The sequence below is a fragment of the Pocillopora damicornis genome, chromosome 6, assembly GCF_964200805.1.
Source record: "Pocillopora damicornis chromosome 6, jaPocDami1.2, whole genome shotgun sequence".
Lineage (NCBI taxonomy): Eukaryota > Metazoa > Cnidaria > Anthozoa > Scleractinia > Pocilloporidae > Pocillopora > Pocillopora damicornis.
Window position 1 is genome coordinate 3,890,381 of NC_142675.1, and position 15,814 is coordinate 3,906,194.

Consider the following 15,814-nt stretch of genomic DNA (forward strand, 5'->3'; position numbering starts at 1 on the left):
TTGTGTGGGCTGGAGGTGGGATGGGCAGAGGTCATTAGGCAGACTACGCCCTCAGTTGGCTGCAATATATCTCATAACGCTGACTGCCGCAATAATTATCTATTAAATATTCCTTGCCCGTTTCTTGATGTCTTTTGTTTTAAACAAAGCGGCCATTGCATTTGATTTTTAACAAAGCGGCCACAATCGTTCCTAATATAATTTCAAGTCTTCATCTAATCTGATTTTCACATATTAATATTTGCGTAGTCACCAAACCAACGAGAGATAAAACCACCAAAAAAGTTAACAAATGGCCTGTCACGAGGGCAACGCTTGGCTTTTCCCTATAAAAATTCTCCGGTTTCTCATGAAAACCAATGACAATATAAGACACTAAGGGGAAATCAGCATGTGTACACTTCTGAACGTTGCAAATATATCAAGTCGAAAGAAAAGTTCTGGTCTTGGTTCGCATTTTTGTCAGCAAAATGAACACATATCGTTTAAAAAGATGAATTTCTCGAACATTGCGCAGGTTAAATATTCAATAGTGGCATCCATTTACATCCACATCTACTTTTAGTGAGTTGGTAAATTCTATAAAGACATCACGCCAACCAACTCGCGCGGAAAATGAGAATACTAAACGAGGCTTGAAAAAAATTAAGAACGATTGTGATCAAGAGACAGGCAAGGAATATTCCACAATAGTGCAAATAATCGCGAAAGATGATCGCGGAAAAGCTTGCGTGACGCTCGGTAAGTTGTAAGATGACATGTTATCACTTATCAGACGAAAAAACAGTACAAATTCTCAGTCTGCATTTTGTACCCGGTCTGCGGTCCGTAGTCTGCATATTGCAGAGTACGAAGTCATCCAAGCGCTTGATACGGCTGGACACGGTCCTCAAATAACTCCATATTTCTCTTTGAAATATACTAATTTTTCATTGGAAAATATTCTACCTTCATTTACAATCCTCAAGCGCTTCTAAAAAGTGAAAAAATGCCAACGTTGTCCATTTCGCTGACCTTGCACACAGAGTGCGAAGAGATCCAAGCGTGACACTAAGAAAATTTTCACCAGACACTACCGGACACGGTCTTTAAATAACTAGACGTCCGACAGTCTGATATTTTTCCATATTTCTCTTTGGAAAATACCAGCATACATGCCCCCGGACCCCCTTAGAGGTTCGGGCCTTCGGCCCTCAATTTTCTAGGGAACCTGCCTACTTTAAAGGCAGTGCCCTTTAACTTCAAAGTTGTTTAAGTTACGGTCTTGTTGACTTTGATTGCCTCAGCAATACATGTAGCACCCGCAGCACTAATAACATTGTTTTACAAATACAAATTGGTTAGCGTCTTGTTCACTTTGATTGCCTCAGCAATACATGTAGCACCCGCATCACTAATAACATTGTTTTACAAATAAAAATTGGTTAGCGTCTTGTTCACTTTGATTGCCTCAGCAATACATGTAGCACCCGCATCACTAATACCATTGTAAGACAAATACAAATTGGTTAGCGTCTTGTTCACTTTGATTGCCTCAGCAATACATGTAGCACCCGCATCACTAATAACATTGTAAGACAAATTCAAATTGGCTAGCGTCTTGTTCACTTTGATTGCCTCAGCAATACATGTAGCACCCGCATCACCAATACCATTTCTTTGCAAATCCAAATTGGTTAGCGTCTTGTTCACTTTGATTGCCTTAGCAATACATGTAGCACCCGCAGCACTAATACGATTCCAAGACAAATACAAATTGGTTAGCGTCTTGTTCACTTTGATTGCCTCAGCAATACATGTAGCACCCGCAGCACTAATAACATTGTAAGACAAATTCAAATTGGCTAGCGTCTTGTTCACTTTGATTGCCTCAGCAATACATGTAGCACCCGCATCACCAATACCATTTCTTTGCAAATCCAAATTGGTTAGCGTCTTGTTCACTTTGATTGCCTCAGCAATACATGTAGCACCCGCAGCACTAATACGATTCCAAGACAAATACAAATTGGTTAGCGTCTTGTTCACTTTGATTGCCTCAGCAATACATGTAGCACCCGCAGCACTAATAACATTGTTTTGCAAATCCAAATTGGCTAGCGTCTTGTTCACTTTGATTGCCTCAGCAATACATGTAGCACCCGCATCATCAATACCATTGTAAGACAAATACAAATTGGTTAGCGTCTTGTTCACTTTGATTGCCTCAGCAATACATGTAGCACCCGCATCACTAATACTATTGTAAGACAAATTTAAATTGGTTAGCGTCTTGTTCACTTTGATTGCCTCAGCAATACATGTAGCACCCGCAGCACTAATAACATTGTAAGACAAATCCAAATTGGTTAGCGTCTTGTTCACTTTGATTGCCTTAGCAATACATGTAGCACCCGCATCACTAATAACATTGTTTTGCAAATCCAAATTGGTTAGCGTCTTGTTCACTTTGATTGCCTCAGCAATACATGTAGCACCCGCATCACTAATACCATTGTAAGACAAATACAAATTGGTTAGCGTCTTGTTCACTTTGATTGCCTCAGCAATACATGTAGCACCCGCATCACTAATAACATTGTAGGACAAATTTAAATTGGTCAGATTCAAACCAGTTCCAAACGACTTCGATAAATGCGAGTGAAAATCACTTTTTTCTCTTTTGCATTCGTTGATGGCCTCCAATACAATTTTTGCAACACGGCCTTCATTTTTGTTGACTTCATTTGTTAAACTCTTTACAAGAGCCACAACCTGTTCATCGCATTTCACGGCCAAAATTCCACACGAAAACAAAAGTATTTGTTTAAGTTCAATGAAATACCTTGCGGAAACTAGTTCTTCAGGTTTCATTTCCTTGCTTTGAATCTGAGAACAAATGAAGAATGCTGCAAAGAATTCTTGAAAACTTTTATGTAAGAAGGCATAGTGCAGTGTTTGTCTCAGTTTGCTGCCACCAGGCTGCACTGACAGAAATCCAAATTCAGTCAGGTCTTTTGCATGGTTTCTCAATTCACTTTCATTAAAATCCAGCTTATCGTCAAGTAAACCATTCAACGCTACCTTTCCAAGGTGATTCAATTGCGGTTTGTAATGGTTTGTCAGGTGTTCCCTCGTTTCTAGTAGTCCCTTCTTTTTTCTATATCTTCTCAAAACACATTCAACCATATCCAAATACAGTTGAGCTCTGCTTTCGGGGAATGTGCCCTCAAACTCTTCGCATAAAAGGCAAAGAAGTGCTGTGTTTAGAGGATTGGCCGCTATTTCTCTCAGGTTTTTATCTCGCGACATCCGTTGCAAGAGCTTGGTGGCTAAATCCGTCCTTTCTTTAAAGTACTTGGTGACAAATCCTTTCACATGCTCTTCAGTAAATCCTTCGATCTGAAGCAGCACGTCACAACATTTTCTCACCTCTTTTCCAGCTTCGTGTCTTGCTGTTGCAACTATGTGGCATTTGGGGAGCACTCTTCCTTCAATTAATTCGGAAAACATCGACAATTTACTGGACGGTAACTCATCCAATCCATCCAATATCAATAAAATGCTGGACTTATTTTCACGAATAAAATGAAAGAATTGTTGTTTGACTTCTTCATCGATGTCTCGGGGCAGAAGCTGATCATCAATAGCTTCCCAAACGTCAGAATGGATATCTCGACATTTCAGTAACAATACCACTTTAAATGCTGTTGAGCCGCAGCCCCGAGGTTCTTGCTGTTTTGTGGCCCAGTCGTAGGCGTACTTTTTACAATAGGTGGTTTTTCCCATACCAGGTTCTCCTTCAATCAACACTGTTCTCGGCGCTGAACACTCTTCATACGGGTCTAGTATTGACGACATGTCAACAAATACGTCAGTGATTACTCCTCTCGTTTTCTTTCTTCTGACCACTTTGAGCCTTGTAAAAATATTGCCAAGAAAAAACTGAAACTCTTCACACCATGGAAATGGTGAGAGCCATCCCTCGCGAGTCTTGTACAGCTGGCGAATTCCATTGATAAGCTCAGTTGGATCAAAAATACCTAGCAATAGCAAAATAAGTAAGAAATCTAATGAATGCAGCATTAAAAATTGTGGTGCCTCTCTGGTATTCGGCACTGGATTTAAATAAGTGAATGAGTACGATACCGTTGCCAAAGAAATTACTTGGACGATGCAAAAACCTTTTAGTGTATGATTCATGCTTACTGATTAAAAGCCATTTAGATTATGAATTCAGGTAAACCTACTCTGTTTGTTCGGCTGATAGTGAAACTCTGTCGTAAAATAAATTACTCGGGAGATAAATATTCATATCATTGGAGCCGTAGTCTGAGAAAGGCTTTTTCGGGATTTACCGAGACTACGAACAAATAAATGGAAACCAAACAACGCCTTTGTGCCTTCTTTGTCACGCGGTTTCATCAAAAGTGCTGCAGAAAACCGGGGGCTCGCCTGCGATGAAGTGGGAGGTTTTTCCTACAGTCTTTTCCTTAGGAACCTATTTTACTCAAGACGATCCTCATTCAATTATTTTCCCATGTAGAATTGAATACTCCACAATATGAGCGTAGGAAGGGTTTAGTTATTTTATTCAGAAATATGCGGATTACAACTAATGCTACTAGGAATTCGGCACTGAATTTAAATTAGCGAACGAGTACGACCCCACTGCCAAAGAAATTACTTGGACGATGAAAAAGGTATCAATGTATGATTCATGTCAATTTACTGACCAAAAGCTATTTGGCTTGTAAATGCAGTGGAACCTGCTCTGTTAATTTCTAACATCGAGCCAATGTTAATGCCAATGTTTTCGTTAAAACTGTACTTCGTTTTATTTCGTTCTCCACTCTAATCAAAATATAAAGTTTTCCAGGCTAATTACGGGTGAAAGTTTGAACAATTGGAGGGAATGAAAGCACCCGTAGAGATTACTCCAGAGATTGTCTAAATTGAAAAACTGAATCTCTTTAACATAGGATGATCTCTCCCTCTCTCACATACAGGCCATGTTGACTACGGCGAAATTTGCGGTTCAGTTCGCTGTCCATCTTTACCATTTCGCCTATCATTTTCTCAACAGACCCTTTCGTGGAATAACATTGGAACTTTTAGTCCGAGTGAGAGTCACTTTATTCATTAAAAGTTAACTAAATAGATCCTTTTCCCTTCCTCTGTTGTTGTTGTTTTTAAATTTTATACAATATTCGAAAAGAACTTATGGCTCGGCTACAGCGGTTTCTGATAGTGAAACTCGGGAGATAAATATTGATATCATTAGAGTCGATAGTCTGAGTAAGATTTTTGTCGGTAAAAAAGACCATTGTAGGAACTAATTAAAAAAAAAAAACAAAGAACGCTTTTCCGCCCTCGTCTTCACGTCGTTTAATCATAGAAAAAGGAAAACGCTGGAACAAACCAGAGGTCTGGTTGATATGCATTGTGAAGTTTCGTTCACAGTTTTTCGCTCGGGAAAATTAAAATAACCACATACGCCTTCTCCTGCCCCTTTTTACTAACACAGCCCTCATTCAGAAATTTTTCCATGTAAAATGGAATACTCTACAAAAAATTTGAGTGGAGGAAGGATTGCATTAGTCTGTTCAAGAATATGCAAGTAAAATCTAACGAATTAGGAAGTTAGATTCATTATGTCCTTAACAAAAGTAAAACTAAAATAAGGTAATAACCCTTCTCGGCCAAATGTGTATGAGTGCTGTCAGAAAGCTATCCAATCTGAGAGGTAACCTGAGATTCCGTGCCATCCCATTCATCCCACACATTACCTGGTATCTTCATTTAGGTTTAACCTAGTAGCCAAGGCGTGCTCTTACAACAATACATTACCTGAAAAGTGTACTCAGGTTAACGGAACGGAATCCCTATTGATAGTTCAGTTTATCTGTGAGTAGCTATTTCTAGCAACCAACCTTCATCTGTGCTTTTCTCCACTGTGGTCGTCAGGCTACAAAGCGTCTCTTTAACCTCCTTCATTTCAATCTCTATCTTCTCAGTTGTGTCTCTGAGGTCACGTAGCGAATCTGCATTAGTAAGAAAGATAAGCGCAATTTCATAAGCACATTTACATCACAAATTCTCATAAACGTGCAGATAAACAATGATACCTATGTCAATATCTACTCGATTCTGAACAGATCAAACTCAATAAGACGCTTAGAAATCACAAAAGTGCACTCCAGCAGTTGTACACGAGTACCCACGAACAGACAAAGATACTGCCGATGAACATTTGGATTTAATTCTTAATTTTTCACATGAGGTGAGCGACCTCATTTTTCGACCTTATGTGACCTCATGTAATGAATATACTAGACCTACGGTATTTCTGTGAACATAAGCCTTTGCTTTATCATCTAGACTTAATCCCCTATCGTTATTGAAGCTGCCAAAGAAATATTTATTTTTTGGTAAATATTTTTGTCCGACATACTTTTCCTATGTCGAAAGGTAGCATCAAAACAAAGACAGTTTTAACAATGACTGATATGACACAATCTACTGAGCTTCACGCTTTTAAAAGACCAAAGGATGGTTATAAAGTTACTGTAAAAATTTCCTTGTGTATTTGTGTTGTTCTATCTTGAGACGAACTCAAAGTCCGGCAAAATTTACTTGATAGCGACTATGAAATGTACATGGTGCGCCTACTTGTCGCCACCGTTAATTGGCGTAAATCACTACAATTTGTAAAAAGTCTACCATAACACTCTTACCTTGTTTATTTATGATTTTATTAGCTGTTTCGATGATCACGTTAATCATGCTCTACCACGTTGCAGCCAGATTTGAGTTTCAGTTTATTTATCTTCTCTAACTTATTATATCAGTGCGTGACAAGCGTGACAGAGAAATTCAAAGGAAGAAAGGAGGGGAAACAAATTTGGGTGACTTGCCGCTGTTTGTTTGATGCATGCTGACATTAGCTCTTAAGAAATTTACCTACAATCTGATTTATTTGTCTCAATCTACTAACATGCCAGGTTCCATAAAGGGTTAAAAAAAGAACAACAACAACAACAAAAAACAGAACCATAAACAGTGCTGGTATTTATCACCTCCCTTTCCATTCCAATAGTTTCACCATCAAAATACAGTCACACATGTAGTACTGGATTAATCAATTTTTTTAGTTTAAAACAATTTGATTTGTTTCTTATTGGCCCAGGAACATATATCAAATCACTTCAAATCACTTTGGCAGATGTCATTAGCCTCTGAATTTTCCATATTTTGGTGGTGTTACATAAACCAAGCTAACTATAGAAAACAGGCCAGTTCACGTGGCTCATGGAGTGAATTGTCATTCATCATTACATCACTCAATTTAACCACAAGTTTTTTCTCCCATCACCTTTAGCCACTTACTGGTATGTAAACTCAAAATAAGGGTAACTTAATTTCCTCTTTGTCAACTATTACTGATTAAATCATGTTGATTTATAATTCATACAAAAATATGCTGAGGGAACTTAGATATAAGTCAGACCTATCCTTGTAAAAAGAGAAGATTGAGACAGGAAGCAATACCTGCATTAAAATGAGGCCAATCTTGGAATATGACTGGATCATTCAAAATGTTGGCCACAACAGAAGCTGCCATCACACAGGCAATTTCATTCCATTTCTTACTTGAAGAGTGCGTTTCATCTACAAAGTCTTTGATGCCCTTGACTACCACCCATTCTGTCTTAAAATCATGGGTTGCTGCATACACTCCTAAAAAACAAAACAAATAAACAGTAATGTCTGTTAACTATATCTTAAGCTTATTTTCTTCGCATCTTTAAAATACATGTAATTGTTCAATCAAAGCTCACAAAGAGTCACACTCTAGCTGCACTCTTGCTGTTGTAAACATGCACACTGCAGAAAGACATTAGTTGGAACAGAAACCTAATTTTTTTCAACCAGTAATCAAAAAAAATTGTACACTGAGACTGTAAAACTATTCTTCAGGCTTCATCTTGTTTCATATAAAGTAACTTTCAATATTTTTCAAAAGACAAAGTTTTGTCAGTTAGAGTTAACCCTTTCACTCCTAAGATCTCTTTAATGATCCTCTTTAACACTTTAACTCCCAAGATCTGATTGTTAATTCTCCCTTCTAGCTGCTACACATTTCCTTGTAAATTGGTTACAAAAAAATTGGATGTTTTATCTAGGTAATTTTATCTTTTACCTGATGAGTTTCAGTATTCTCACCACCTGTTTGCTGGATAATGTATGGATATTATAGGGAGAAGTTACATGTTAATCACTTCTAAGAGTTAAAGGGTTAATGTATGTCATAAAATTCCTATGATGTTAGTTAGGAGAATTTAGTTTTGGATCGACCAGTAATCCCCTAATTCACATTTTTTTCTTTTCCCATTACTTGTCTGCTTAATATCATATTGAAACTGTAAGTAGAAATTCTATCTTGGTCAGTCATGGGAGTTTCAGGGTTAACAGGGACTGTAATACTATTCCTCAACTCTCAAACTATTGAACAAGATACTTTCTACATTTTTCATGTGACAAATTTAAAACAATTCCTGACATCCTAATGGAGCAAATTCAATCTAGTTATCCAGAAGAAGTCTCAGTCACCTTCACCTGTGAAATAATCTTCTCACCCAGCCAAACATCAAATCACTTTAAATACAAGATACACAATTCCTGCAAATTTGGCATGTTATATGGTGTATGCTTGGACCAGCAGAGACAATACCAGAGCAGTGTTTTTCAAAACATTTGCTACATGTGCAAAAGTGCTTGGCTCATCAATTATTTGTATTATTATGATTCTCACCTCCACCTTCCATTTCAACTGCAATTGCTTCAGGATGTTTCCTAATCATAACTCTGTTTGCCTCTGAGATACTCAGAACCACTCCATCACAGTGCACTTTGGCATTATATTCATCAGCATTTTGTAAAGGTGCCTTCCACCCATCAGCCACATGTTTGATCAAGTTACCAATATCTCTGCTGGGGGGAGTTTGGTATACAGCTGTTATCAGCTTTGCTGAAACAACCACATCTCCTAACTTGACCTTTTTGCTATTCAAACCACTGCAGGCACCAACAGAAAAGATAGCCTTGGGTCTCAGTACTGAGATGGCATCTTTTGAAACTGACAAAGAACCCTGAGGAACATCAGGACCTTTGGAGCACCTCATCAATGCAATTTTCATTTTCTTTCCTTGATCATCACCCATGCACCCAAAGTACACAGGGCCAGTGCTGACGTGGTAACTCTTAAAGGGTTCCTTCAGGTAGGCAAAACAACTTAAGAACTCACAGTCCTCCACTGCTAATAAAACAATATCAACAGGAAGTTCAACAGTTTCCCAAGAAGAAGAGATTGCTGGAAGATCACACAACTTTGGAAGTTTCACACTGAGCTCTGGTGGGCTGCCATTGCCATTCTCTGCTGATGTATTTTCCCCTGGCATTAATACTGTCTCTGAAAAAGAAGGTTGTAGTTTTTGTATGTGAAAGTTACTTCAATTACTGAAATAAAAATCAAAAGATAAAAAAGATGAAGACAAAAGCAAATTATGGATGTAACAGTTGACTTAGCTTAAGGTAATAAAGATTCACACCTTCAATAATGCATGATTGTGACTTTTAAAAAAAATCTGCTGGAAATTCATTTCATCTAACAATCCAGTATGACTTCATTATTGACTCAACAAATTTAAGTTAATTTAAAACTCAGGTTTGAAAAAAGAATAACACACACCTCTCTCCCATGAATTTTGTTCAGAAATGTCAAAGGAATTCTCCATGTCCCCTCCCATCCTGGCCTTTTTCACAATTTTGTCTTCTTGCACTTTGTCTGTGATACGGTCATCATCTTTCAACCACTCTCTCAGAAGCTCTTGGTAGTGTTCTTCAAGATCAGCATCCATACAGTGGAGTTTAGGATCATCTATGACTTCCTCATAGCAGGTCCCTCCAATACGCAGAAAAGTGTCTTTGATATTGTTCCAGTACAAACTAAAGGTTGGATCATCAACTGAAGCATTAGCAGCATGACTGAAAACTCTGTCCCTGAAAAACTTGATGCGAGTGATGTCAGCTTCTGGAGAGGTGTCTGATCCTGGAGGAAGGTTATTCCAGCCAGAGGCAGGGAAATTCAGACCAAAGATATTCCTCAGAAGAAATAGCAGTAAGGAGGTGTCAAAGTTCCCTGAGGAAACTGATGTTTTGGAGACAGGATACAGTTTCCCCCACTGGAAGGTACTCAGGACTCTCTTCTTTCGCAATGTTTGTAGTTTGGCATGGTTTGTGGGATTAGTCAGAACTGCATGAAGGTTTTCTGGTGGACATACCCGGTCAAAGATCTTCCTTAGCATAAGTGATCCAACTTCAACAAGAAGGCGACAGAGCTGGGCATAATTAGAGGTCTCCTTGGTAGAAGGTTGTGATGGGGTGGCAGAAGCCATGAAATCAAGTACTCTGTAAAGAAATGCTTGTAATTAATACATGGAAGGCAACATTACAGAGCACACACAAAAATTATTACTTTATTCTAACTTTGCAACACCAGAATATTACAGCACTCAAACAATGAGTTAAATATCATGCAACAGATCAATAAAATAAGTTTGCTGCATCTTCCATTTTAATCCTTTAACCTCTAAGAGCTGTGATTGGCTTCTAATTTCTCCTTACAGTATCAACCTTGAATCAAATGTATGGGTCACAGGAATAAAGGAGATCAGCAAAAATTTAAAAAGTTCCTGATTCTCACGTCACACTTTATCTATTTTCTCATATTCAATATACAAAATATTCCTTTGACTTGCAAATAGTAGATGCTAGTCCAGGCAGGGTAATTTTTTTACCTGGGGTTACCATCAACAAAATAGGGTGCCTTCCACAAAAATCATCCTAATCATACTACTACTAGAGAAACTGAAAAAATACACTAAAGCTTACAGAGAAAAGATTATGGAAATAGAAATTTTTTTTACAGTTTTTGTTTTGGTAGGCACATGTAATCATTTAAACACAACATTGATGGCATTTGTTTTACTGAATTACCAGCCTCCACATTACCCCAGACCTCACAACAAACTTGACAGTATCACTCAGAAGATAACAGGCTGTGATTGGCTTCTAATTTCTCCTTACAGTATCACTCTTGAATCAAATGTATGAGTCACAAGAATAAAGGAGATCATCAAAAAGTTCAAAGTTTCTGAATTTCCCATGTCACACTTTATCTATTTTCTCATATTCAATATAAAAAATATTACTTTAACTTACAGATGGCAGATGCTAATCCAGGTGGGGCAATGTTTTACTTAAGATTGCTGCTAACAAAATAGGGTGCCTTCCAGGCTAACAAGGTGTCTGAGACAATTTTGATATTCTTATTAGTTCCTGAGAAATCTATTGTGAAGTTGGACGATGGGAAATATTGCATGTGTCAATGTGGTCATGCTGCTGACCAATGAAACACAACATGAAAGCCCCTGGCAAGCCTCCTGACAAAGAGCTCCCTTAAAATTTTCAAGAAAGGTCATTTCATGAAAAGGAAACGTAAATTAAACATAATTCAAACATCACCAAGCAAGCTGAGGAAAATGAATTAACTTCAATTTCTTTGGCTTGGGCTCTCTCTACCAACTTTTAGTTTACTGTTCTAGGCTGTTTGATGAAGCCTCTTATTACTCAACATTTTGTGAAAGGTGCTGGAGATTCCCAGTGAATATGCAGTGCAAGATGTGATGTAAACAGTATATGTAAATTGAGATCCTGGATGAAAGCCTGCAGAAAAACATCAACACTCTGCTGGGGACCTTCCCATTTATGACACCTTTTGTTCTTCAGGTCAGGTTTCCTGAAACATTCTTTCAGCCATATCTTGCCTCCTTTCTAAGATTTTTGTTTGGCAAATTAAGCTTTTAAGTGGTTAAAACTAGTTTCCCTAACTTAGGAGAAAAAATGAAATTTTGAACATTTTTAGCAGATTTTGTTGACAGTAAATAAGAAAATATTACATAAAAAAGATTAAAAGATACACAAGAAAAGAAAAAGGAAAATGAAAGACATTCATTGTAAAAGATAAAAAGTTGTTGAGTATCTAAGTGCACTAAAGATATTGTACAACGGCAAGTTTAATTTGTTTCAATTTTGCAGTTTTTGAATTTAACCATTATCTCATCAGGCTTGAAAGAAGAATTTTCAGTCCCTAGAATATTGAGACCAGCTCTTTTGTTTCTTTTTAGAAGGATTTCTTTGAAAAATTTTTCTATTCGTTAAGCATCTCATTCCAGATTTTGACACCTGGAGTATTTAATTCTAAAGAGTAGTGATGTTGATGAGTAAGTATAGATGTAATGATATTGTTTAATGTTCTCACAAAAATTTTCATGATGATAGATGGTGCTCTGTTGTTATGAACATCAAGCTTTAATTTACATACAGCTAGCTTCCCAATAGAGGAAGGCAATAGGTAGAATTTTTGCATTTATAAATAAGGAGAGAGCATGTTCTTTTCTGTCAGGAAAGTAGATTAAACACAATAATTGCTCTTGAAGACAAATTTTGTTTACAGTATATTTTTTGGATGCATTGCCCAAAGCAGTGAGTTAATAGTTATATTAGGTAAAATTAAGGATTTATAGATATTTAGGAAGACAGATGATGGAACAAAATATCCCAGCTTAGCAATCATTTGTATGGTCTTTCTTATTTTAGCAATAACACAGTCAATGTAGTTTTTCCAAGAAAGATTTTCATCAATAATACACTTATAAAATAATAAATGTAGCTCTTATGTTCTAAACTGACTCTTCTATTTGTTTCACTATCAAATATACTTCTTTGATAAATTCTCCTTGTCTGTTCCATAGGAAATGTAAAGAGAACAGTGTGGAGAATATGAATACCAATGTCTTAGGGTGCTAAAGGTTAAAAGTCAAATGGAGTAGGGGGAACCCACACAATTCCACAACACTCACACTACACAACACTCACACTACACAACACTCACACTACACAACACTCACACTACACAACACTCACACTACACAACACTCACACTACACAACACTCACACTACACATCCTCCCTTTGCTACCTTCAAGACTGAGATTATCACCTGCATATTAGCCTTCAAATGGGATGCAGCAGGCATCACCATCCTTAGAGGAAATGGGGGCATACTTCCCCCGAAAACTATGAAAAAGAATATGAAGTTGCTATGGAATACATTAGTCTAAGCAAGCATTTCCACTGCTGGAAAGACTTTGAAGCAAGTCAGAGGGAACAAAGAGTAAATTATATTTAAAAGGATAATTAATTTCAAGTTATTTAACGAAAGCCGTGATTTGCTGTAAGAAACAATAGTTTCAGCTTGAGAACATAAGATTAAATTTGTTTTCATGAGACTCACACTCAATGTGAAAGACTTGAGAGCTTTGACTAGCGCTTTTAAGTGGGGCAGCTTATAAGCAGCAGTTTTCAATGTTTTTGGAGTAAAGGTATATGCATCAGTTGTTCCTTTCGCTCAAAATTAAGGAATGTATCATGTTAATCACAGCAAGCCAGCGGTAAACTAGAAAATTGATTTTCAACAACTACTTTGAAAACATATTTCTAGTTTGGAAGCACAAATGAATTCGGCCACAACGGTATTTTGATCGATTTTCATCCCACGGGAACTGAAAAACTGTTCAATGTTTTGCTAGTATTAATTGAAGTAAAATAAAATTTTTACGGCATCAGGCATCCGCGATCTGATGGGCCACCAGGCAAAGCTGATGTCCTTCAAAAAGTTGACTGTAATTTTCAGGATTTCAGTCAGAATATGTTTTTCATGAGTTACGAGAGACGGAGGAGATACAGTATTATATACAATAATGAATGTAAAAACATTATGTGTTGGTCTCACCAAAAATAAGCGAATGGTTGGCGAATACGAAGATGTCTCAAAAAAACATGCAGAAGTGGTTATCGAAGCACTAATCCACGAGTTAAAACCATTTGTCTTTTAAAACACATATTTTTCAGCTGGAAGTCGAGCGAATTCAGCCAGATTCGACAAAATGATAACAAATAAGTGAATTAACATCACAAACTACCGAATAAAGCGATGTCAATAATAACTATGAGCTCTAATTCGAAAAATACGACCATCTATTTCACTAACAAGCAGAAGGTGCTGACAGGAGCACCTAAATCCACGAGTCAAAGCCATTCGTCTTTTAAAATACATATTTAATAGCTACCAGCCGAGCGAATCAAGCCAAATTCGACAAAATGATAACAAATAAGTGAATCATCATCAAAAACTACTGAATACAGTGACCTCAAGGGTAACTATGAGCTCCAATTCGAAAAATACGAGCATCTCTTCAACAAACAGGAAGTGCTGACCGAAGCACTAAGCTACGAGGGTTAAGACAAGACCCTCTATAGCAATAACGTGAATCAAGTTGAAAAGTATGTATATTGATTAACAAATGACTTTACCTTGGCGAAAATCGTCCGCTAAGAAACGTCAAACAAGTCTTTCAAAATAGAGATCAACCACATCCTACCCGCACATAAACCATGTTAGAAACTCCTGTACGAATAGTCTTCGGGCTTTTGCCTAATGCGAGAAGGATAACCGAGGAAGACTAGAAACAAGTTTCCGGGAGATTCAATTTTCTATATGGCGGACTATTCAATTTTCTAATAAACAGTCAAGCGACGTTGCCGAACAAGACACGTACCTTACTCCGATAATTACTGATTAAAAGCCGTAATTGTGACCAACTCGAAAGCTAATTAGCTACTTTGGTCACTGTACACGATTAAATATTCTTTCTTCTGGTTAATTTCTGTTTGAAGTTTTTCTATATCATTGTAAATCATGTTATGTTAAGTTATTTTTTCTGTAAACAGTGTGAAATAATAAACTTGAACGTAATTTGGAGTAAATTCTTTGGCGATACCATACCATGATAACTTGTGCTGATGTAGTGTGGAAAAAGCCACTCAGGTGTGGAATCTCGCCCAATTTCCGCCTCAGTTGATAACTGAACACTTCCGAAGTTATCAGCCGTTTTCATCAAATTTCCCTTGCCTTGACTCGAGGGCTCTTTTGTGAGGCTTCACAGGATGTCCCCAGAGCTATACCTGGAAGAAATTTTGGAAATTTGAATGAAACGAAGTTTGTTCTCCGCATGATTACCTGATTAGAACTCAAAACATTTATTCACCTTACTGATGAGCTGAACAAAGAATGGCGAAAAAACGTAACATTTTCGGTTTGACGTAAACTTCGTGCCTAATCTATCTGTTTACTAAACACACCTCAAGGTTAACGATAGTGTAAGTAGTTAGTCCCTTCTGTTGATTTGAACCAAAATTTCTCTGTTTCTACAGATTGCCTGTTATCGTATCGAAATTGTTCTGATCCTTATGTATTATAGTATTATAGAAACACTAGATGATTCAGACCTCTGAAATGATTGCACGCAGCTGTTTCTAGGCAAACTCTCACAACGATTTTATAAACCGCTGCCATTCAAGTACGAGGAAAACCTTTCAAAAGATTCTGATGTGGAAGACTTTGTGAGAGCTTTGTTGTTGTTCTGCCAGGCACATACTTGCTGCTTGACGTTCTTAATGGCAGTAAACGGAAGATTCGAAGACCTTAGCGACAGAGTCCTTGAGAAAAGAAAGGGTACAGCGAAATATTGAAGATCAAATGCAACATGCTAAAGACGAGTTGGCTTTTCTGTCAGATAAGAAGTATCTAACATTCTGTGCACGGCTTCCATCATCCGGTGGCAAGTCAACAAAGATCTTGATCCAGAAACCC

General features: G+C 37.5%; 1 protein-coding gene across 2 annotated transcripts; it reads right to left on the reverse strand.

Annotated features, from left to right (window-relative positions):
* Window positions 1-904: 904 nt before the first annotated feature.
* Window positions 905-14,600, reverse strand: LOC149043501 (uncharacterized). Of its 2 annotated transcripts, XM_089210225.1 has the most exons (6): window positions 14,476-14,600; window positions 9,731-10,449; window positions 8,795-9,451; window positions 7,531-7,719; window positions 5,913-6,023; window positions 905-4,022 (listed from the first exon to the last, which is right to left on the reverse strand). In XM_089210225.1, the coding sequence occupies exons 2-6, from the start codon at window positions 10,434-10,436 to the stop codon at window positions 1,408-1,410; spliced, it is 4,278 nt and encodes a 1,425-aa protein (XP_089066351.1). In that variant the 5' UTR covers window positions 10,437-10,449; window positions 14,476-14,600; the 3' UTR covers window positions 905-1,407. The 2 variants fall into 2 exon arrangements, with proteins under 2 accessions (XP_089066351.1, XP_089066352.1); XM_089210226.1 differs by lacking the exon at window positions 5,913-6,023.
* Between the last annotated feature and the right edge of the window lie 1,214 nt (window positions 14,601-15,814).